Here is a 24,447-nt window from a genome sequence, read left to right on the forward strand (position 1 = left end):
TATATTCAGATTGGTACCTCTTTAATTAATATTTGGTTTATCAGAAAGCCAGATTTTTAGGACAAACTGAATTACAAAACATTTCTTTAATTGAATACCAACAACTTCTGTAAGAGTTAGTTTCCCACACTGTCAGAGTTTTCTATGAGATAGCCTGACTAAGGAAACCAAGTGTGACTCTTTTAACCATTCCTTATGTATCAAAGAGCTCATCTGTTCACCCCAGTAAACCCTAACTGATGGCCTGTGTAGCTCCCAACATTTGAGCACAAAGCCTCAAGCTTCCAGATGGAGAAGAGCCCTGTCTATTTTGCAACTTGTCTCTGTAAACTTAGTTGCATGGCTCTAAGATGCCAACAATCCTGCCTGATATGTTTCCAAATCAACCTTTGTTAAGAACTTTGCCATGTGATATACTTGTGAATTGGTCAGGGCAGAAGGACTATGCTCTTCAAAGTTGTCCTTCTTTATTTGTTTTAAAGCCTTATATTCTTAAACTGGTTTGTTCATTTACATGTGAACACACACTACACACACACCCCATTCTCAAGACAGCAACCTATAAATTAACCATAAAGTTGTCTTTACCATAGTTGTAATTGTTCCGGAAATAGGTCTTCTGCGTAGCTCTAATAGGCTTACATTTACAGCGTTCTGAAAAATAAATTTTGATTATAAGCAATTTTTCGATATTAACTTTCTTACGTGTACTGTCATTTTTTTCTAGGACCAGCTCTGAATTTTGTGGTGAGAAGCCCCTTGACAATGCTACATGTCTGATTTCTTTCCCTTGGAACAACGCTGATGTTTAACAGCCTCTTCTTCAATGTCACTGTGCTTTGTAAGTTCCCACTCTCTAACAAACCACTGAAACCCTGAAGAGACACTGGTCACCACCATTCATGAAAGAGTGTGATCCCTGAATCCTGAAAGAGGCATGCTTAGTGCTGCTGGAGCAGACACAATGCGTGCCTCCTGAGAGGCAACTTTCTGCCTATGCTCAAGTAGCTGGTTTACCCCTGCAGCATGCCACATACTCTACAGATTACACAGCACTCCTCTATATTAGCTCTTAGATCTGATAGCAACTTAAGAAGATAAGCAGGTGTTATTACAACCCAGTAACATTCATGCAGTTCTTAAGCAGAGGGGAAGTGAGCCCATTCTATAGGTACAATAGCTGCCAATAAACTCAATGTTATTTTTATGCTTGTTGGAGTAAATTACAATGTACATTGAAAAGAGAAATTCACGTTTTACAAAATATCTGGTATATAGTGTCCAAAACACATATTTTATGTAATACAGATGTAAGTAACAAAAGTTCTAATTATCTCAAAATGTTTCATTTATAGATCATTTAACATGTTGGAGAGTAAATGGTTATACTTTTTATAGAAAGGCTACATTGCCAAAATTACTTAACTAAAAAATATACAGCATAAGCATGGTAAATTGTCACTAAGTCAATTTTTATATAAGTCGATATAAAAATAGAAAATACACAATTACCTTAGAAAATATTTTATTATATATAAAGATTTCTTTAAAATAGTACCCCTGAGAATGTTTTATTAAAAATGAAATTTTGGCTCAGCACCCATAGCACAGTGGTTACGGTGTTGGCCATATGCACCAAGGCTGGCGGATTCCAACCTGGCCCAGGCCAGCTAAACAACAATAACAACAAAAATAGCCAGGCATTGTGGCAGGCGCCTGTAGTCCCAGCCTCTTGGGAGGCTGAGGCACGAGAATCGCTTAAGCCCAAGAGTTAGAGGTTGCTGTGATGCCACAGCACTCTACCCAGGGCGACATAGTGAGACTCTGTCTCAAAAAAAATGATAAAATAAATGAAGTGGTATTCATTTCTTCTATTTTGACCCAGAAAAAGGAAAAGAGAACATAAGAATCAGAGAAAGAAAGCTAATAAAAAATTTTGTTTTAAAAGTGTCTTTTGTTAGCATGGCAACCAATGAAAGGCAGAAGCTTCTGTTGATCACTGAACATTGTATTTTCTAATCAAAATAAATTTTATTTCCAGTTGAACTTGTAGGTAATGTGCTTTAAAACAGCAGTCCCAACAAGAGCAGTACCTTTCCTTAAAGCTTTACATTCTAACAATGAACATCTCTACTGAAGGCAGGTAGCAGCTGAGACTGCTGTTCTTACCCAAGAAAGAAGTAAGAGTTTCTCAATGCTACACTCAGCACCTTCCCTTCTTCTACAGGTAATTTTTAATACACAATTTCTGTGGAGTAAAGATTTCAGCCTAGTAAATAGCAGCTAACATTAGGGTTTGTTTCTATTTTTTAAGATGACTAATCCAAAATTAACTTTTTTATTAGCAAAATATTTGTATTCTCATTGAAAAGAAAATGGAAACTAATTTAGTCTTTGCTGACTTGTACAGTTGTTTTATTTTGTACTAAAATGTTAAAAATGTTATACTTTTTTAAAAGACAGGTATTCTTGAGATGAGAATATTTGTGAAGAAATAAATGCTATAGGGCAGCACCTATAGCTCAGTGGGTAGAGCACTGGCCACATACACCAAGGCTGGTGGGTTTGAACCTGGCCCAGGCCAGCTAAAAAAACAATGACAACTGTGACCAAAAAAAAAAAAAAAGCCAGGCATTGTGGCGGGTGCCTATAGTCCCAGCTACTTGGGACACTGAGGCAAGAGAATCACTTTAGCCCAAGAGTTTGAAGTTGCTCATAAAAATATGATCATTTAACCTAATGATAATAGTAGTTTTAATATGGTTTTACAGCATCAAAAGAATTCTCAGTACCTGATACAGTTATGAAATATGATACCCATTGGACCTTCACCATTCAATGCAACCTTGTTTAAGTTCAAGCTTAAGTATGATATAACTTTGTAACTAGCTCTAGCCTTTGTTTGAGATGAAGTGCTTTGGGGTGTCATCCAGAGCTGTAAGACTATATACACTTCAAAAGATTCCAAAAACCTGTAACCTTTCTTATACCATGACTTTAGAAAACTATTTTTGAATACTTTGGATATTTTTCTATCCTTTTTTTTTTTTTCTTTCGAGGAAAGGACCTTAGATCTGTGTTCAGGATTTATTGGGGGGAAAAAAAAATAGGGGGAGAGGGAGGAAAAAATCCAATTCTACTTGCATGACAATTTCAATTGTAACTCAAGGCTGACCATTTCTAACCATATCAGAGTTTCCATAATTTTAATTTATGCCACATGTACCGTATGTTTTATCTGCTGGAATAGAGAACACCGCATGTTCTCTTCTCGCCATTTAAAAATTCATAGTAGATGACAAGAAATTTTAAAAGATATAAAAAAGGAAATTCTTATGATTTGAATAGATTGTTAACTGTAACTTCTTTACTGCGATCCAGATCTACATAGGGTGTCCATAAAGTTTGTGTGCAATTTAAAACTGTTTGCATTACAGTTTCTATCCTACATTACTATTTTAAATTGCACACAAACCTTATGGACATTCTGTATTTTCAACTGCTGACCAGAGGTGTCCTTAAATAATTTTAAACATCTATTGACCTCCATCACACCCTGAATTTATCTTCTATGGAAATGATAGTGCCTTCTGACTCCACAACCCTGGAATAGCCATGCTTCTCTGAATACGAGGCGGGAAAGAGAAAGGGAACTAACTCTTTCAGTCACTTACACACTCATTCATTCATTCTGCTGATATTTATTAGGCATCTGCTACCTCCTAAGCTCTGTAGGACATGAGGACAGACATGTAGGACACATGATGGGCAGTAAAACATAGAAGATACAGACATGGAACAAAAATACACACAGAGCAACCAGTCAACAGGGCTTAAAGAAGGGTATCTCCAAAAGAAAGGGAGGGCAGTCCTCCGTGTTACATAGCCCTCAGAGCTCAAATGAGTTAAGAGAGAAAAGGATTCACTGAATTCAGTTATCAAGAAAATGTCTAGACCCTGAGCAAAAGGGAGAACAGGAATTTGAAAGGCAGAAGACTTCATCCAGTACACTGGAAGGAAAAGGGGAGGGACGTGGGTGTTGACAGGTATAAATGTGTTGATGGGATGATGAGAGAGCTCCTTCGAAGGTTTTTCCTTCTTCCTCGAAGGAGAGGCCAAGTCATCAGCTATGGGATGTAAGGGGCTAAGAGTCAGAATGAGAGGGGTGTGAGGAGATAATGTAAAGAGCTGTTTTGGTTTTTGTTTTTTGAGACACTGTCCTACTTTGTTGGCCTGGGTAGAGTGCCGAGATGTCAGAGCTCAGAACAACCTCCAACTCTTGGGCTCAAGTGATTCTCTTGCCTCAGCCTCCCAAGTAGTTGGGACTACAGGCGCCCCCCACAATGCCAGGCTAAGTTTTTTCATTTTTAGTAGAGATGGGGTGTTGCTCTTGCTCAGGCTGGTCTCTAACTGCTGAGTTCAAGAGATCCTGCTGCCTCGGCCTCCCAGAGTGCCAGGATTATAGGTGCAAGCAACTGCACCCAGCAGTATTTCATTGAGTAGAAAGTCATACTTTCTAGAAGCTAGGAGTGCTTGGCAATGTTGATTATCTATTTGAAATTTTCATCTTGAAGTTAACAGTGAAACCAGTCACCCCAGTCAGATAATTTTCTCTAACAACTGGAAATTTGTCAGATAATTTCTCTAACAGTTGGGAATTTGCCAGGTAAATAGGGCAGAGGAAGAAAGGTAAGGGAAATAAAGGTATTTTTAAGAGTAGATCATGAAATCTCCATAGACAAGGAGGCCAGGGCTAAACAGACAGTAGGTGGCAAGTGATGAACAGGCAGTCTCAACAAGGTTTGAAAAAACTGTTAGCAGAGATGGCACCACAGCAAAGCAGCTGGAATGAAAAGACGTACCAAAGAGGCAGGATTCTGGAAATTGCTAAAATGACAGAGCTAGCACCACCAGCAAGGCGTAGAATTGCCTGTGGAGGGGAGTGGATGGGGTAATGTTAGATAAGCAGGTTAGTAAAGTGAAGTCCATGCATGGGTGGGTCAACTACTTTGTCATCACAGACATCAAACAGCAGCAGGGACGGACGCCATTGTGGAACTTGTTCAGATGGCCCTGAAGTGAAGATGGCTAATATACATTTGGTATTCCAGAAACACTACCCTTCTAGAAACAAGGAGTTGGTAAAACATCCCTGGATTCCACCTCTTGGATCACATTTCCACTTTCCAAAATTGCAAGTCATCAAATGGACACTAGATGGAAAAAATCTGTAAGGTTTTATTCTTCCTAGGGTATTAAAAACAAAACAAAACAAACAAAAAGAAAACCCACCAGAAACCTACAGTCCTGATGTCAATGATGAAAGGAAAAAAACAACAACAACAACAACAACAAAAATGCAACTCCTGCAGAATTAGAAATAAAGAACTATTTAAACCATGAAGTATATTTTAAAAAGGTTAGAATTTAGAAATCATATTGCATTATGGTTATGCTAGTGTGTATTTTTACACAATAAAAAAAAACTAAAACGATGCACAGAACTAAATGGATAGATCTCAAAAACATGGTAAACAAATGCAGCCAGTGAGAAAAGAGCACGTACGGTATGATGCCATTTACGTGAAGCTGTGGAACAGAAACGCTGAGCTATGGTAATAAAAATCAGAACTGCACTTGCCTCAGGGTTAGGTGGGTAACTAAGAACAAGGGAATTTCTGCAGCTCATGGAAATGTTCTTTATCTTGATCTGAATGATGGTTACATGAATATATACATTTGTCAAAATTCAAAGCAGCAGAATAGAAAACCATGAGATGAAACTTACCTCTTACAGCCACCTGATCTTTGATAAAGCAAACGAGAATGGACACTGGGGGAAAGAATCCCTATTCAATAAATGGTGCTGGGAGAACTGGATAACCACATGTGAAAGACTGAAACTGGACCTGTACCTCTCACCATTTACAAAATTTGATTTAAGACAGATAAAAGATTTAAATATAAGGCATGAAACAATAGAAATCCTAGAAGAAAGTGTGGGGACGACACTTGAAGATATTGGCCTGGGGAAAGATTTTATGAAGAAGACTACTGGTGCAATTGCAACAACAACAAAAATAAACAAATGGGATTTAATTAAACTGAAAAATTTCTGTATAGCTAAGGAAAACAACAACCAAAGCAAACCAACAACCTTCAGAATGGGAAAAGATACTTGCCTATTTTGAATCGGACAAAAAGTTGCTAACTAGGATCTACAGAGAACTCAAATTAATCAACAAAAAAAGACCCGACAATCACACATATCACTGAGCAAGAGACATGAATAGAACCTTCTCTAAAGAAGACAGATGAATGGCTAATAAACATATGAAAAAATGCTCATCGTCCCTAATCATGAGAGAAATGCAAATCAAAACTACTCTGAATTATTATCTAACCTCACTGAGAACAGCCCATATCACAAAGTCTCAAAGCTGCAGATGCTGGCCTGTCTATGGAGAGAATAGCACACTTTTACACTGCTGGTGGGACTGCAAATGAATACAACCATTTTGGAAGGAAGTATGGAGAATCCTCAAAGAACTCAAGCTAGACCTCCCATTTGATCCTGCAATCCCATTACTGGGCATCTACCCAGAAGAATAAAAAATCCTTTTATCATAAGGACACTTGTACTAGACTATTTATTGCTGCTCAGTTTACAATCGCCAAAATGTGGAAAGAGCCTTAATGCCCACCAACCCAGGAATGGATTAACAAGCTGTGGTATATGTATACCATGGAATACTATTCAGCCACTAAAAAAGATGGAGACTTTACATTTTTTTGTATTAACCTGTATTGAGGTGGAACCTTTTAGTAAAGCATCACAAGAATGGAGAAGCAAGAATCCAATGTACTCAATTCTAATATGAAGGCAGTAGATGAGCTAATACGGGGGTAGGGAGTAGGGGAATGAGCAAGTGGAGAGAGGGAAGAAGAGGGGGTCACGGTGTATGGCACACCTCTTGGGGGTGGACACAATTGTAAGAGAGACTTTATCTAACAAATGCAATCCATGTAACCTGATTCTTTGTACCCCCAATGAATCCTAAATGATTAAAAAATACATAAAAAATTCAAAGCAGCATATACTTCAGATTTATGCATTTTATTGGAAATAAATTTTACCTTAATAAAGTGTAATTAACATAAAAATTAATACAAGACATTTCTTTAATTTTTCCATAAAAATGAAGTGTTATGACTTAGCAGCCATTCATTTTGCTTTTAGAATAATATTATTTCCTAAATATATACATAGGGCAAAGAATATCATATAAAATTTTACTTTGGATTATAGTAGTATGTGGAAAATATGAGGAAGTTGCCTGGTAAACCTATGTATTATAATAAGGCTTTAAAAAGCAAAAGTAACATTTGATCAACTTAGTTATAAAAACAAACCTCAAATACTATAACAAAGGACTCAATTCATAGTAATTTGCACTTTGTAAAAGGGGCTTGTTTAAGGTTGAGAGGACTAACACTATATTAATAAGAAAAGGAAATTTAGTTCCTTCCTTTAGGATTTATGCCTTTGGGAAATTTTAAATCAACTGCCTTTTACAAGGTTTCTGGATCCAAAGGTTATTCAGGATATCCAAATTATAGAAAGAATCAATTGCAATTTTTTCTGTTTTCCCTCATGATGTCTGAAGTGGTATGTTTTGTGATATATTCTAAAGAAGCCACTTAACACAAAGACAAAATGGACTTCACATCCTTTAGAAGGTCATGTGTCTACTCAATGCTGAGCACAGGGACAAGAGATGGAATAAAGGGAAATGCCAGGAGTGTCCTTGGCAGGAGTGCGCCTAATACAAGTTAGAGTTGGTTACAGTTTTGAAGAGTGGTGGGATGATTTTGGTACTTGGAACCTAGGAAAATGATGATGCCACATACTAAATAAGAAAGTTGCAAGGAGGAAATTTTTAATGAAAAGGTTATGTTAGTTATTAAATATATTTATTTGAGATACCAATACTAAGCAGGGAGAAGTGTTGATTGCAAGGAAAATGTGGTCCTCTACCCTAGACAGTGATCACGACCAGAGTCCCAAAAGTGATAATTAAGCCTGTGTAGCTGGATGAACTCCAACAGGAAGAAGTCACTATGAGTAGAGAGGAACACAGGCTCAGCACAGAGCCTGGGGGACTGCTCACAGCTAAGGGATAGCAGGAAAAGAACTAGGACAATCTGGATAATAGCTAAGAAGGAGAGTGCTTAGCAAGCAAAAGTGTTGATTGCTGAAAACTAGTGAAAAAAAAAAAAACCCATAGTTGTAAGTTACCATATTATTATAAAAATACTATTTATCGGGCGGCGCCTGAAGCTCAGTCAGTAAGGCGCCGGCCCCGTATACCAAGGGTGACGGGTTCAAATCCGGCCCCGGCCAAACTGCAACCAAAAAATAGCCGGGCATTGTGGCGGGCGCCTGTAGTCCCAGCTACTCGGGAGGCTGAGGCAAGAGAATCGCTTAAGCCCAGGAGTTGGAGGTTGCTGTGAGCTGTGTGAGGCCATGCACGGCACTCTACTGAGGGCCATAAAGTGAGACTCTGTCTCTACAAAAAAAAAAAAAAAAAATACTATTTATCTACCCAAATTTTTTTCCAATAAAATGCTGTTGCCCCAATTTAATTCAGCCTCTTGAGTCAGTAAATGTTTGCATCAAAGGAAAAAGACTGAAATCCTTCCCAAAGTAGGTATGGAGCCAAGAGGAAAGAAAAAGTTCAGAAAAGGAAAGAGAATGGGTCTACATGACCCCAGCTAAGCATAGGCAACTCCAATAAAAGAGGGAGTGGCTGGGATAGACCTGGTAGCTCCAAGCACCAGGAAATCTCCAGTTCCTCAGCAGAGACCATGTAGGGTCAAGATGAGGTTAGTGAAAACCCTGGGGGAGATCTGATTTACACTAGGGGACTCTGCTAGTGTTTCCCTAATTTAAAGATTCATCAGAAGGGAACTCAGAGATCAATGCAATCTGATTTTACATTTGGAACAGATCTAGAGGATTTGGTCATGCTCATGTAGTTAAACAGTGTCAGAATTCATAATCATAATACCAACCATATTTCCTCTCTGGAGAAATTTGTGTTTTTCAAATATTACAGTTCATAAAACTGGTCATCATCACAAATTAGAAAACTGGGAGAATTATTTTTTTGGAATTATTTTAATAAAAAGCATACTTATCATTGAATATTTGAATATCTGCCTTAATTTTCTGATTTGATAACCCAAATGACTCAACTGAATACAACTAAAATTGGTTTTCTCCATATAAAGAGAATTTTTTAAAAATTATTTTAATAAAAAGCATACTTTTTCATTGAACTATCTGAATACCTATCTTAATTTTCTGTGCTGATCTGATAGCTCAGTGACTCAATGGGATAGAAGTAAAATTGTTTTTCTCCATATTTCATGCCATAGAAATAGGATCTATTCCTCATTATGATAGTGGATTTGCAGTAACAAAACACACTCACAAATTGGAAGCTTCTCAGAGAAGGAGAAAGGAGAAAATTGTTAAGCTTTGAGGCAAAAGATAAATCAACTAGAGTGAAAGAATTTCTTTTCCAAATTCCAGACAGAAACAGCTTGACACTTTGGAAGGAGGTCATTACGTAGGTTACAGTGTTTTTGTGCCTTCCTCATTGCCTGCTTTATCATGATCAACCTCAGCTGCTACAAACCTGAACCTGAACAAATTCTATTTTCTTTTTAGAACATATCACTATGTTTGTTTTTTTCCACAAACAAAATGAGCTTTGGTTTTGCCTGTTAGTTTTCATCAATCCCATTATGCCAGAGGACAGAAAACCCTGACTCCAAGAACACTGCATTTGTCCTGGATGGTTTAACACATTAAAATATTTTATATGAGGGATGCAAGGCTGGTTTAACATACGCAAGTCCATAAACGTTATCCACCATATTAACAGAGGCAAAAATAAAGATCACATGATCCTCTCAATAGATGCAGAAAAAGCATTTGATAAAATCCAGCATCCTTTTCTAATTAGAACACTGAAGAGTATAGGCATAGGTGGCACATTTCTAAAACTGATTGAAGCTATCTATGACAAACCCACAGCCAATATTTTACTGAATGGAGTAAAACTGAAAGCTTTTCCTCTTAGAACTGGAACCAGACAAGGTTGTACTCTGTCACCTTTACTATTCAACATAGTGCTGGAAGTTCTAGCCAATACAATTAGGCAAGACAAGGAAATAAAGGGAATCCAAATGGGAGCAGAGGAGGTCAAACTCTCCCTCTTTGCTGACGACATGATCTTATACTTAGAGAACCCCAAAGACTCAACCACAAGACTCCTAGAAGTCATCAAAAAATACAGTAATGTTTCAGGATATAAAATCAATGTCCACAAGTCAGTAGCCTTTGTATACACCAATAACAGTCAAGATGAGAAGCTAATTAAGGACACAACTCCCTTCACCATAGTTTCAAAGAAAATGAAATACCTAGGAATATACCTAACGAAGGAGGTGAAGGACCTCTATAAAGAAAACTATGAACTCCTCAGAAAGGAAATAGCAGAGGATATTAACAAATGGAAGAACATACCATGCTCATGGATGGGAAGAATCAACATTGTTAAAATGTCTATACTTCCCAAAGCAATCTACCTATTCAATGCCATTCCTATCAAAGTACCTACATCGTACTTTCAAGATTTGGAAAAAATGATTCTGCGTTTTGTATGAAACCGGAAAAAACCCCGTATAGCTAAGGCAGTTCTTAGTAACAAAAATAAAGCTGGGGGCATCAGCATACCAGATTTTAGTCTGTACTACAAAGCTATAGTGCTCAAGACAGCATGGTACTGGCACAAAAACAGACACATAAACACTTGGAATCGAATTGAACACCAAGAAATGAAACTAACATCTTACAACCACCTAATCTTCGATAAACCAAACAAGAACTTACCTTGGGGGAAAGACTCCCTATTCAATAAATGGTGTTGGGAGAACTGGATGTCTACATGTAAAAGACTGAAACTGGACCCACACCTTTCTCCACTCACAAAAATTGACTCAAGATGGATAAAGGACTTAAATTTAAGGCATGAAACAATAAAAATCCTCAAAGAAAGCATAGGAAAAACACTGGAAGATATTGGCCTGGGGAAAGACTTCATGAAGAAGACTGCCATGGCAATTGCAACAACAACAAAAGTAAACAAATGGGACTTCATTAAACTGAAAAGCTTCTGTACAGCTAAGGAGACAATAACCAAAGCAAAGAGACAACTCACACAATGGGAAAGGATATTTGCATATTTTCAATCAGACAAAAGCTTGGTAACCAGGATCTATAGAGAACTCAAATTAATCCACATGAAAAAAGCCAACAATCCCGTATATCAATGGGCAAGAGACATGAATAGAACTTTCTCTAAAGACGACAGACGAATGGCTAACAAACACATGAAAAAATGTTCATCATCTCTATATATTAGAGAAATGCAAATCAAAACATCCCTGAGATATCATTTAACCCCAGTGAGAATGGCCCACATCACAAAATCTCAAAACTGCAGATGCTGGCGTGGATGTGGAGAGAAGGGAACACTTTTACACTGCTGGTGGGAATGCAAACTAGTACAACCTTTCTGGAAGGAAGTATGGAGAAACCTCAAAGCACTCAAGCTAGACCTCCCATTTGATCCTGCAATCCCATTACTGGGCATCTACCCAGAAGGAAAGAAATCCTTTTATCATAAGGACACTTGTACTAAACTGTTTATTGCAGCTCAATTTACAATCGCCAAAATGTGGAAAGAGCCTAAATGCCCACCAACCCAGGAATGGATTAACAAGCTGTGGTATATGTATACCATGGAATACTATTCAGCCATTAAAAAAAATGGAGACTTTACATCCTTCGTATTAACCTGGATGGAAGTGGAAGACATTATTCTTAGTAAAGCATCACAAGAATGGAGAAGCATGAATCCTATGTACTCAATCTTGATATGAGGACAATTAATGACAATTAAGGTTATGGGGGGGGAAGCAGAAAGAGGGATGGAGGGAGGGGGATGGGGCCTTAGTGTGTGTCACACTTTATGGGGGCAAGACATGATTGCAAGAGGGACTTTACCTAACAATTGCAATCAGTGTAACTGGCTTATTGTACCCTCAATGAATCCCCAACAATAAAAAAAAATAAATAAATAAAATAAAATATTTTATATGTTGTTTACAGCATTGATATGTTGTCTTCTCTCTTTCACACCTTAAAGCACTATATTATTCTAACTATAACTTCTAGACAAATTGATACCATATACAAAGTACATGCCTTTGGCCAGAAATTTTTTCTTTGTTTGTTTGTTTTTTAGACAGAATCTCACTGTGTCACCCTTGGTAGAGTGCCAAGGCATCATAGTTCACAGCAACATCAAACTATTGGTCTCAAGCGATCCTCTTGCCTCAGTTTTTCATTTTTAGTAGAGATGGAGCCTCACTCTTGCTCAACCTGGTCGTGAACTCCTGAGCTCAAGCAATCCACCCACCTCAGCTTCCCAGAATGCTAGGATCACAGGTGTGAGCCACCATGCCCAGCCTGGCCAGAAATTTTTTTTTTTTTTGTAGAGACAGAGTTTTACTTTATCGCCCTTGGTAGAGTGCCGTGGCGTCACACAGCTCACAGTAACCTCCAACTCCAGGGCTTAGGAGTTTCTCCTGCCTCAGCCTCCCGAGTAGCTGGGACTACAGGCGCCTGCCACAACACCCAGCTATTTTTTTGTTGCAGTTTGGCCGGGGCAGGGTTTGAACCCTCCACCCTCGGTATATGGGGCCGGCGCCCTGCTCACTGAGCCACAGGCGCCGCCCTGGCCAGAAATTTTGACTCACCAATTGTACTAGTATACAAATTAGGTTTTTGGTTTGTGCTGAGCAAATATAAAAGGGGGTGATTCTTAAAACAGCACCATTGCTGGACAGCAGTGAATTCCAACTGATGCTATGACACTGAAACACATTCTCAATTACATCAAGTCAGTAACAAAACAATTTTAAATAATAATTTTAATTCACTCATGTTTTTAATAAGGTAAATGTTTATTGAGGACATCACTGGTGAACATTGCCTCAGGTCAAACACATGTCACCTCAATAAGATTCAGTGGAAGCCAATAGTAAAAACTGTACCTATCTAAAGAAAATTGTCATTTTAAACTTATTTAGAACTTGATAAAATAAATATTTTCTTTCCACATATAACATACCTTGCAAGGTAGGACGTACTAATCAAAATCAGTGTGAATTACTAAAGAGAAATGAAATGGAAGAAATGTATCATAACTAATTGTAGTTACAAAATTCTTATAAAAACAAATGCAGCAGTAGTCACAGGAACAAAAACAAACCAAGTATTCAGGACCATTAGAATGAATACAGTGTGGTGCATTCAATGATAGAATACTATGTAAAGGTGAGAAAGAAAAACTGCTGCTATACACAGCATAAGAAGAGCAAAAGAAGCCACATGCACAGAGAAGGGTATATACTATAGAAATCTGGTCATGTAAAGTTCAAAGTCATGCAAAATTATCTGTGGTATTAGAATTCCTGCTAGTAGTTACCTTTGGAAATCAGAATGGGGAAATAATAGTGATTTGAAGGCTCCGGGAGTGCTGGCAATGTTATCTATCTTGTTCTATGTGGAAGTTATAAGAGTGTTTACCTTGTGAACATATGCGGTTGTCATTTGTGCTCTTTGCTGCACTGAATACAGTCATAAAACCTGAACAGAATACATGAAGTATTGTGTATTCTGAGAAAACCAGTACCGTCAAACTGATGGTGGGTTCATCATGTTTTCCCCTCTCATATCTACCAGTCTGGATTCAATGCACTGACATCCTGAAAGTGCTCATTGTGCAGACATAGTATTGCAGGAGAGCTCTCTAGTTCTAGCTCAAGAGGTGAAAAAGGAAGGCCAGGTACAGGGGCTCACAACTGTTAACACTAGCACTCTGGAAGGCTGAGGCAGGTGGATTACTTGAGCACACGAGTTCAAGACTAGGCTGAACCAGAGTGAAACTCCGTCTCTAAAAAGAAATAAAAAACTAGCCAAGTGTTGTGTGGGTACCTGTAGTTCTTGCTACCCAGGAGGCTGAGGCAAAAAATCACTTGAACCCAAAAGTTTGAAGTTGCTGTGATCTGTGACGCCATGACACTCTACCCAGGGCAACAGGGTGAGACTCTGTTGGAGGAGGACGAGGAGAAGGAGGAGGAAGAAGAAGAAGATGAAGAGGAAGAGAAAAAGGTTTCTAAGACTTCAATACTTCAGTTTCTTCCAATCCATTTCACAGAGCATCCTGGGACAGTGGTAACAGCAACAGCAAGAAAGGCCCCCAGAAGCCTAAAAGTATGAGGAAGGCCAACTTTCCTTTCTGACTGAAAAACTTGTAATTCCAAGAGTTTGGGACAAATACCCATTGCTTTGTTTGCCTCTCTGTTCTCCTACCACTTGACCCCAGATGCAGGAGCAATCACAAGAAGTAAACTGCAGAATGGGCTAAATAAAGCCTGAGCTTCATGACCAAAGGACCAAAAGGAGGAGCTCCAAGGAACTAAAAAGTGCCAGGGAGGTGGAAGAAGGAGCTTGGAAAATGATCTCAAAGAGTTTTTTAGGAACTGCTAAACTCAAATCCTTGAGTATGTGTGAATCTAACATGAAACAGTATACCACAAGCTTTGAAAACTGAATTAGTAGATAGAACAATACTCTGATCTCATACTGGCCATTGGGGATTCAGATATCAAAGGTACTCAAAGTCTTTGAAACTGATGTTAAAATCATAACCCGTAAAATAGTAGTGGGAATTTACAACCTAAATCTAATGAGGTTGACTCCTGCCAAAATAAAAATATCAACATTCTTCATGGGACTTTAAACAAGACCCAAACCTTTATTAAATGATATTTAAAATGTGCAAAATTCAATCCAAAATTACTCTACAAATGAAGAACTAGGAATATCTCAACTTACATGGGAAAAGACAATCAGATGACAGATATTGTAATTATCCAACAATGATTTAAGGTAGCTATTATAAAAATGCCCCCAATAGTAACTATGAATACCCTTGAAATGACTGGCAAGATAGAAAGTCTTAACAAAGAAATACAAAATACAATAAAAAAATCAGATGGAAATTTTAACTTGAAAAAATACAGTAACAAATAAAATCTGAACCACGGAAAGACCAAAGAAAGATTCAATGAACTTGAAGACATATCAATAGAAATTATCTAATCTAAATAAAATAGAAAAAAGGTCAGAGAAAAAAAATGAACAGATCTTCTGAAACCTGTGGGATAATACCAAAAGATCTAAAATTCAGGTCATCATAGAAGAGACTGTAGCATATAAAGTATTCGGAGAAATAATTCCTGAGCACTTCTCAAATTTGGCAACAGGTATAAGTTTATAAATTCAAGAAGTTCAATTAACCTAAACAAGGCAAACTCAAAGAGGTCTGTACAAATATGTCATAATTAAATTGTTAAAAACTAAAAACCAAAAAAAATAATGAAAGCAACCAAAGACTTGAATGACTACTGGTTTCCTATAAGAAACATTGAAGCTAGAGTAAGCAGAATATTTTTTAAGTTCTAATGAACTGCCAACCAAGAATTCTATAGCCAGTGAAAGTGTGCTTTAGGAGTAAAGGTGAAACAAAATACAGATTTTTTCGCCTTCAGAATTATTCTAAAAATGCTTACAAGAAAACACTAAAGGAAGTTCTTCCAAAAGAAACTTGAAACATTGGGAAGATGGAAGAACAATTAAAATTATGTATCTGCATAAATACAGTAGGCTATTCTCTTGAGTTTGTTTAAAAAATATTTAATGGTTGAAAAAATATAACATTATCTTATAAGAATACATATGTGTGGGTATGAGAAAGAGAAAGACACTTAACCCAAAGAAAGATAGAAATATGGATAAAAAGAAAAGCGAACAAACATAAAATAAATAAAATTATAGATCTAAAGGCAAATATACCAATAATTACATTAGATGCTAGTGGTCAAAATAAATAGTCAAAAGACAAAGATTGGCAGTATGGATTTAAAAACATGACCCAACTATAGAAATATAGTCTACAAGAAATATAGTTAAAACATAGCCAAGCATGCTGGCTTATGCCTGGAATCCTAGCACTCTGGGAGGTAGAGGCATAAGGATCCCTTAAGTTCAGAAGTGTATGGTGCCCCATGATCGCATTAATGTTCACAGCTATGATTTAATTTTTAAAAAAATGTAGCCAAAAAAAAGAAATGCAGTTAAAACATGATATAGGTATGTTAAAAGTATAAGGATGAAAAAAAGATACACCTTGCAAACACAGATCAAAAGAAAACTAAAGTGTCTATATTATTATCAGTCAAAATAGACTTTAGAACAAATTACCAAGGACAGAGGGACACTACATAATGAAAACATCAATTTAACAATAAGATGTCAAGAATAATAAATGTGCATGCACTAAACAATAGAGCTTTGAACTGCATGAAGCAAAACTGACAGACTGAAAAGGATGGGAAATCCACAATAATATTTTGAGACCTAAACACTCTTCTCAGTAATCAATTGATCTAGTATATATAAAATCAGCAAAAATATAAAAGACCTAAATAACAGTATTGACATTTTAAGAACTTTCCCTCCAATAACAAAATATTCTTTTTTCCAAGTGCACATGAGAAATTCACCAAGACAGATCACATGTCGTATTATAGAATAAACCTTAGCAAATTTAAAATAATTAAAGTCTTACCAAATATGTTCTCTGACCATAGTATAATTAGAAAAATTAATAATATAAAGATAATAGAAAAATGTCCAAATAGCAGCAAATTAAACAGCACAACACAACCATAAATAATACATGAGTCAAAGGAAATCTCAGGAGAAATTATAAAATATTTGAACTAAAAACAAAAGAAAACTATCAAAATTTGTGGGATCCAATTAAAGTCATCCTTATATAAATTATTATATCAGACAAGAAGAAAGATCTTAAAACATAAACTTCTACCCTGAGAAACAAAACAAAAGCAAAATAAAGTTTCTAAAGCAAGAAGAAGAAATCAATAACATTGAAAACAGAAAAACAACAGAGAAAATGAATGAAACCAAGACATGGTTCTTGGTATCCAGAATATACAAAGAATTCTCAAAATCTATTAGTAGATAAACAATCCAATTTAAAATGGGCAAAAAATTGAATAGACAGTTCACCAGGAAGAATATATGTGGATGGCAAAGAAACCCATGGAAAGATATTAACTTCACTATTCTGAAAATACAAATTAAAACCACAATGAACTATCACTATACATCTATTAAAATGGCTAACAATAAAGGAAATGGCCATACCAAGTGCTAGCCAGGATACGGAGCAACTGGAACTCTTATATATTCTTAGGGCAAAATTGAACTGCCATTTTGAAACCAGTTTGGCAATTTTTTTTTATAAAGTTAAATATATACTTACCATATAACCCAGCAATCCTATTCCTATTTATTCTAGAGAAACAAAAATTTATCTTTACACAAAAACCTATAAATGAATGCTTATAGCAGCTCTATTCATGATAAAATACAAATACATTCAAGTACCAAACAAAACCAGTAAAAAAAAGGAATGGACTATTGATTCATACAACAATTAGATAAATTTCAAAGGCATTATTCTACGTGAAAAAAGTCAAGATGAAAAGCTCATATATTCTTTCATACCATTGATATGGACAGTTTCAAAAAGCCAAAACTAAAGTGATAGAGGAAAGATCAATAATTGTCAGTGGTTAAGGGTAGAGGAAATTTATAATTATAAAGGTATAGAATATGGGGAAGTTTTGGGGGGTGATAAATTGTTATGTATCCTGATTGTGGTGATGGCTACACAAATCTATACATGCATTAAAACTCATGTATACAAAACTATACCAAAAGAAAAGGTCTATTTTACTATATGCTAAAGTTTAAATTAATATAAATAAGGAAACAATTGTTTGTTTACTTTTAAAATGTAGAGCACAAATTTCTCCAAATAAGACTTGACTGTCTAGATTACATCAAAAATTAATCTTTTCTTTCTTTTTTGTAGAGACAGAGTCTCACTTTATTGCCCTTGGTAGAGTGCTGTGGCATCACAGCTCACAGCAACCTCCAGCTCCTGGGCTTAGGCAATTCTCTTGCCTCAGCCTCCCTGCTAGCTGGGACCACAGGCACCTGCCACAATACCCGGCTATTTTTTGTTACAGTTTGGCTGGGGCCAGGTTTGAACCCACCACCCTGGGTATATGGGGTCAGCGCCCTAATCACTGAGCCACAGGTGCCGCCCAGGAAGACAATGATATACTCACCACCGCTTGCCCCTCTACAGTTTCCATTACTAGAATCCATAGGAAAATCTGAAAGGAGATAAAACAAAAAAACCATAACATACTTGTCAATATTTCAAGAATACCTCTCTAAAAAACCTAATTCAGTCATAAATTTGATTTGGGTAAGACCCAGGTGGCTCAAGGAAGTAGATTCTTATTAGAGTCATGAAGTTGGCACCGATCATTTGTGGATTGAATAGGATGAGATCTATTCTTCCATGTGGTTGAAAGGTGATACTCTTGACTCCTCACCAACTGTGCATAAAACTGCAAGTTTTAATAATTTCTTTGAATTTCACAAAATTTGTAAATGATGAGCATCCTATCACAATAAACCTTATGCAAATATTAGGCATTCATCCAACATTTGTGACTTGATGACAAAGAGAATCAAACACATGTATCATGTATCTCACTGTCCTAGTGTATGCTTCAATCCTTACTGCCTACATTCAGAAAGCATTTCATGCCCTTTGTTCACTAGAGACTAAATAGCTCTTCAGCAGAAAGGAAATCTACTATCCAGGGACTATTCAACCAGTGCAATTAATAGATCCGGCAATAATTAGAAATTGCCATCGATTCTTTTCATGATGCCATAGTCCCAGAAAACAGTGATGATAAAGGTCTTCTGTGTTCTAATTAAGAAAGCAGCCTCTAATGAATTACAGTGAGTGCCTCAGCAGAACGCCATGCTGAGGGATGGTGTGCCCAGTGATAAATTATTATCAATGCTCTAGCTCAGTATTTTTATACAAGTTTAATATCTGTATTAACACTTTATGCTAAATGAATTTTATGTCTCTATTGATTCTAACAGAAAATAGCATTCTTCTTTTGTCCTTTTTGTTTATAAGTCATATCAGGAAGAAACAAAAAGGGTTTAATATTGTTTTGGGACAACAACACAATTACAATTAATGAACTATTTTCCCAGGCTTGGTGATCATCATCTGGCATTTCAAAAGCTATATCCAAGAAAAGATAGCAGTCAACAAATAAATAATTAGGCAACAAACACTAATTCTAAAATGTTTAGTTCAACTTGGACATATACTATTAATTTAATTACTTTTATTCTATTCAAATGCTTCATTTATGATAAATGTATTCAACTATTCGAGACATATGCCAATGCCTTTACGTTCCTTAATAATAATATGATAAAATGCAAATAGTTTATATAAAAATCACCTCCCTGTAAATTAAGAAATTATACTGGTCCACATTTAAAAAGTTTAGTGTCCAAAGGTTGAAATAAAAATGAAAAAGAAAACCCCTTTAAAACAATGAGCCAAGGAGAGTGTTTTCCTTCTTTCATTCTTATCCACTGGAAAATGTTTCTATACCTTTAAAAATGCTTAGAAATGAACTGTTAGAATTCTAGGAGACAAAACCAAAATTTTCTGATTATAATTAATCCTAAAACATTGTTTTCACAAACTCAAACTTAGGAATTCTACCAACAAAATTATCCTAAATTAAGATAATAGATATTTGTAGGTTTTATGCCCTAAGGGTTTCTAGCAGAGGTCACAAAGGTTTCCAGGAGAAGAGACCTAAAGGAGCTTGGAAAGGTAGGGAGGGTTTTCCAGATAGAGAATAACACTGCAAAATGTAACAGGGTGAGAGACCTCCAAGCCCTTTGCATAGACACATAGAGTGGTGTGAACAGGGAGAAAGGGAGGGGTGGAATCATGAGGGCCAGAGGCAGATACTGAAGGGTTTAAGCATGAGATTTGCATTTCAGAAAAACTGTCCTGTTGGAATAGAGAGAGAGAATACCTGAAGGAAGGAGGCCCATTATCATCCTATGGCATAATCCACATGCGAAATAGTGAGGTTCAAACTGAAAAAGTGGACTTAGGGAGGCAGAGAAAGGAATTTGATTCAGAGTACACTTGATACCACTTGAATGAGGGGGATGAAGAAAGGGTGCCATCCATACTGACTCTCAGGCCCAGATTTGATGGTGCCTCTCAACAATATAGAAAATACTTAAATATATATATATATATATATATATATGAGTGTATGAGAGTGCAGAAATAAGTTCATGCTGAGACCGAAGGGCTCCGAGTTAAGATATGAGAACCTAGAATTCGTAATCTCTGCTATCTCAAAAGGGTAGTGAAGTAATCTCTCATCTCTAAGAATCTATTGTCTAGGGCCACCTTCTATTCTCGTAAGCCAAATATAAATGGGCTTTCGAAATACAATGAAAAAGCTTTGTTCTTTTGACTATAATCTGATGGGCAAAAGACAGAGATTCTCTACTTTTTTAAAAAGTTCTTTTAATTTTAGAGACGAGGGTCTCACTGTCACCAGGCTGGAGTGCAGTGGCCCAACCATAGCTCACTGTACCCTCGAACTCCTATCCTCAAGTAATCCTCCCACCTTGGACTCCCGAAGTGCTGAATTACAGGTGTGAGAGGGCCTGCCTGGCCAAGGAATCATATGTCTTAATAATATAGGGAGTGTAGTTTAGAGTAGGCTTTAGTTTGAATCTCTTTTCCTTACCAGCTATATTAATGCACACAAGTCACTTAACTTCCCTATATGTTTTGGCTTTCTTTTCAGCAAAATGGGAATAATGGCACCTTCCATGAGTTGCTATGAGAATTAAGTAAATTTATATAATGCACTTAGGATAGCACCTAGAACATGTTAAGAGTGGCAAGAGAGTTTATTCTGTTGCTGCTAATGATCCCTACCCTGAGGATGACATGTTGTCTCCTCAGTGGTATTGTTAAACATTTATATTATGCTTTACCATTTACAAGTCACCTCGTGTGCATATTTCCTGTTCTTCACAATCCCCAACCAATGTCAAAGTCAAGTGCTTTTCTCAACATGCAACATTAATGGACATGCAACATGCTAAATTGAAGAAATATAGCCAATTCTTAATTATTCAAAATTAGAGGTCTACATGGTAGCTCTTCATCTCCCTTCTCCAGACACTAAGTAGAAAGGCCAAACATAACCTCGTCAACTTTGCTATTTATAGCAGCACCTATTTAAAGATTTGGTGGGAACAAGAAATAAGTGAATTATTAAAATAAATTTAGGGACTACATAAAATTCTATTACCACTGATAATTGGGTTATGTCTAAAGAAAATTGAATGCCATAACACTGACATCCTTTTCCATAGCCTATCCAGACTACCTTTCAATACTTTACCTGATGAAGGATCCTTAGAATCATGTTTTCTCTCTAGTCCTAATCTAAAATTTCCATTCCTCCTTTCCACTCAACTCCTTCTATCACACTAAATAAGTCTTCTTCCTTCTTGGTATTTGGCCCCTCAAATATTTACAGACCAGGGCTAAAGAAAAGCCTGCCTGTTCCTCTGAGAGTGGAGAAATGATTAAACAACAGTTCCTGCATGTGAAAATTGGCACAGCTCTGGCAGGAGAGGGAAGGTCTGCAGAAATGTGTTGAGCAAGAGCTGGGGAGACAAGCTACCTCTACCACCGAGACCAGCCATGACTGAGAAGTGATTATGAAGCCCTTGGCACAGCAAACCGTAGGTGTTGTAGAAATAGCTGTGAAAGATCATACCATAAATTTTCTTGAATGCTTGATTTCTTGGTTTCTGAGATTAACTATTTGTAATTTACTCACATCCATCAGACTCATTTTTTTTTTCTGTCACTCCCAAAGAGATTTGCTCTTTGAGACCGAGGTCCAGGTCGATTTGTGTAAAAAGAAATATTAACTTTATATATCCAGAAGAAATAAGATCTGCTTTTCCAGTTAGGTCACAGTGTAAATCTCTTTTTCCAGAGATGAATTGATAAAAATACTAAGCTATATCTGCATCTACTAACATCATTTCAAAAAAGAAAAAAAGAAAGAAAAACATTAGTCAATTTAATATAAAAGTGATAATAGTAAAATAGCAACAGCAATTTTTTCAGAGCTCACTATGTACCAGATACTAAACTCAATACTTGATATTCAACTTAATTTCATCCTCACCATGCCTTTGGGATGTAGGCATTTTTGTCCCCATTTTACAGATAAAACTTTGAATCCAAGACTTGACATAATTTTCCAGTAGCAACAGTTGATATGGAGCAGAGTTGAGATTCAACACCTGATCTGCCTGACTTCAAGGCCATCCTCTTTACTCACCAAGCAATATTAAAGATTTGAATAAACATAATAATTAACTGGCTGAATAGCTAAATTGAACTGGGTTTTCAAATAAAGCAGCTGTACAAGTAGCCATACTCAATAGAGTACACGTGTGTAATATGAATTTATGTTTACCCTTTGTGGGTTTTTTTTTTTTTAGTTTTTGGTCAGGGCTGGGTTTGAACCTGCCACCTCCGCTCCAGCATATGGGGCCAGCGCCCTACTCCTTTGAGCCACAGGCGTCGCCCACCCTTTGTGTTTTGAAAGCAAAAGTAGTTTGAAGCATTACTCCATTTCAGTAAGACCTTGCTTTGTAAAATCTCATAAACCTGTTTGTGGAATCATAACATACTATGAGAATAGATCCCTCTGAGTGGTAGGATTTAAAAACCCTTCTGGTGTTCAAGGAATGTGAAAGGATATCCCATTTTATTCAAGGAGTCTTTGTGTTTATATCTGGCTGGATAGATTTTAGTCATAAGACACAGGAACTCTGTTTATACCTGAATGGGGGGTGGGGGGGAGAAATCCTGCTTCATGAACTATCACATCCCATTGAACCAAGAAGTATATTGCATCGTAAATTAAATTGGCCACATGCAGTAGTTACTAAGTAATTCCAGGTGTCTGACAGTTTGACCCAGCATAGGGAATGTAATTTTCAACAAGCTGGCCTGGGAAGCCAGGGGACCCTTTAGGCTAGAATCCACCCCTCCCTTCCCCATCTCCATCTCCCCTTCAGTTCCCTCCTGCCACCACAGTCTCTAGTTCATACTAAAGGCTAGGGCAGGGGCAGGGAGACTGTTACTAAGATATTCTTTCTAATTGCCACCTACCACTACTTATTTTTCTAGCAAGGATGCTTTCAAGAAAGCAAATATAATGGCATTTTAAAGAAGCTCAGAAATACGGTCCCATGAACTGGCAAATTGTTTCCATGCATGTCCATTTGAGGGCTTCAATGAGGCAATTGTTCCATGTTTGGTCCACAGCTATTGGTGACTCAGGAACGCTTAATTAAACAGCTTCCTATCCATATTGACTATGGTTTTTTAAGAGCCATTAACCTTGCCAAAGTTCACTCATTCGAGGTCCATCTCTAAGAGAGATTTAAGAGCAAGTTTTGTCCTTTAAGGGGAGGAATGCATTTCAGTGGTTCGAGGTCCATCTCTAAGAGAGATTTAAGAGCAAGTTTTGTCCTTTAACAGGAGGAATGCATTTCAGTGGGAACCACCATCACCTCACTCCTAGCCCTTGGCCTGAGGAGTGCCAGCATTAACGGATTCTAAGTGCCTGGCAAACCAGGGCAGCCACTGCCCTGAGCTTCTCCTCAGTCTGCAGAGTCTGGGACTTCAGTGAGTACAAAGGCTCAAGAGTGCTCTTTTACCTCAAGGAGGTAAATAAAATAATCTTACTGATTATTTTATACAACCAGCTCTTGATTCTTGATGAAAATCAAGAAGACAATAGGTATATTCAAAAAGTAGTACTGAGGTGACTACCAAAGAGTTCTTGAAACCCTTCTGTGTAGTTTTGGTTTTTCAGCTATTTGTACAGCTACTTTTCCCTTTCCCTCTCACTTTATGTTCAATGAGTCAATGTGCACAGAAAGTAATCTTTCCATATCAGCTCCCTGATACCTGAGAATTGTTCCTAGAAACAGACTGGGGCCATGAGACTAGGCTGGGGAAGGAAAGCTGATGCCCAAGAAACAAACAGATGGAGGCAACCAAGTCAACTTGTCTATGAAGAGCTGATCTGGGGAAAGTATGAAAGAGGATCACTAGTTCAGAAAATGTTGAAATTGCCTTATTTTCAAAGTGTATGAAGGGTGAAATTTGAAGTTTGGGTTAG

At 37.1% G+C, this 24,447-nt stretch overlaps 1 protein-coding gene across 1 annotated transcript in view; it reads right to left on the reverse strand.

Annotated features, from left to right (window-relative positions):
- FRZB (frizzled related protein) overlaps positions 1-24,447 on the reverse strand; it is a 33,795-nt gene that overhangs the window by 7,214 nt on the left and 2,134 nt on the right. The window contains exons 2-3 of the mRNA XM_053597847.1: positions 18,427-18,474; positions 589-654 (exon numbers count right to left, since the gene is read on the reverse strand). Of these exons, the coding sequence (XP_053453822.1) occupies positions 589-654; positions 18,427-18,474 (114 nt within the window). The remainder of the gene's footprint in view (positions 1-588; positions 655-18,426; positions 18,475-24,447) is intronic.

This window comes from Nycticebus coucang, chromosome 7 (assembly GCF_027406575.1).
Source record: "Nycticebus coucang isolate mNycCou1 chromosome 7, mNycCou1.pri, whole genome shotgun sequence".
In the NCBI taxonomy this organism is placed as follows: Eukaryota; Metazoa; Chordata; class Mammalia; order Primates; family Lorisidae; genus Nycticebus; species Nycticebus coucang.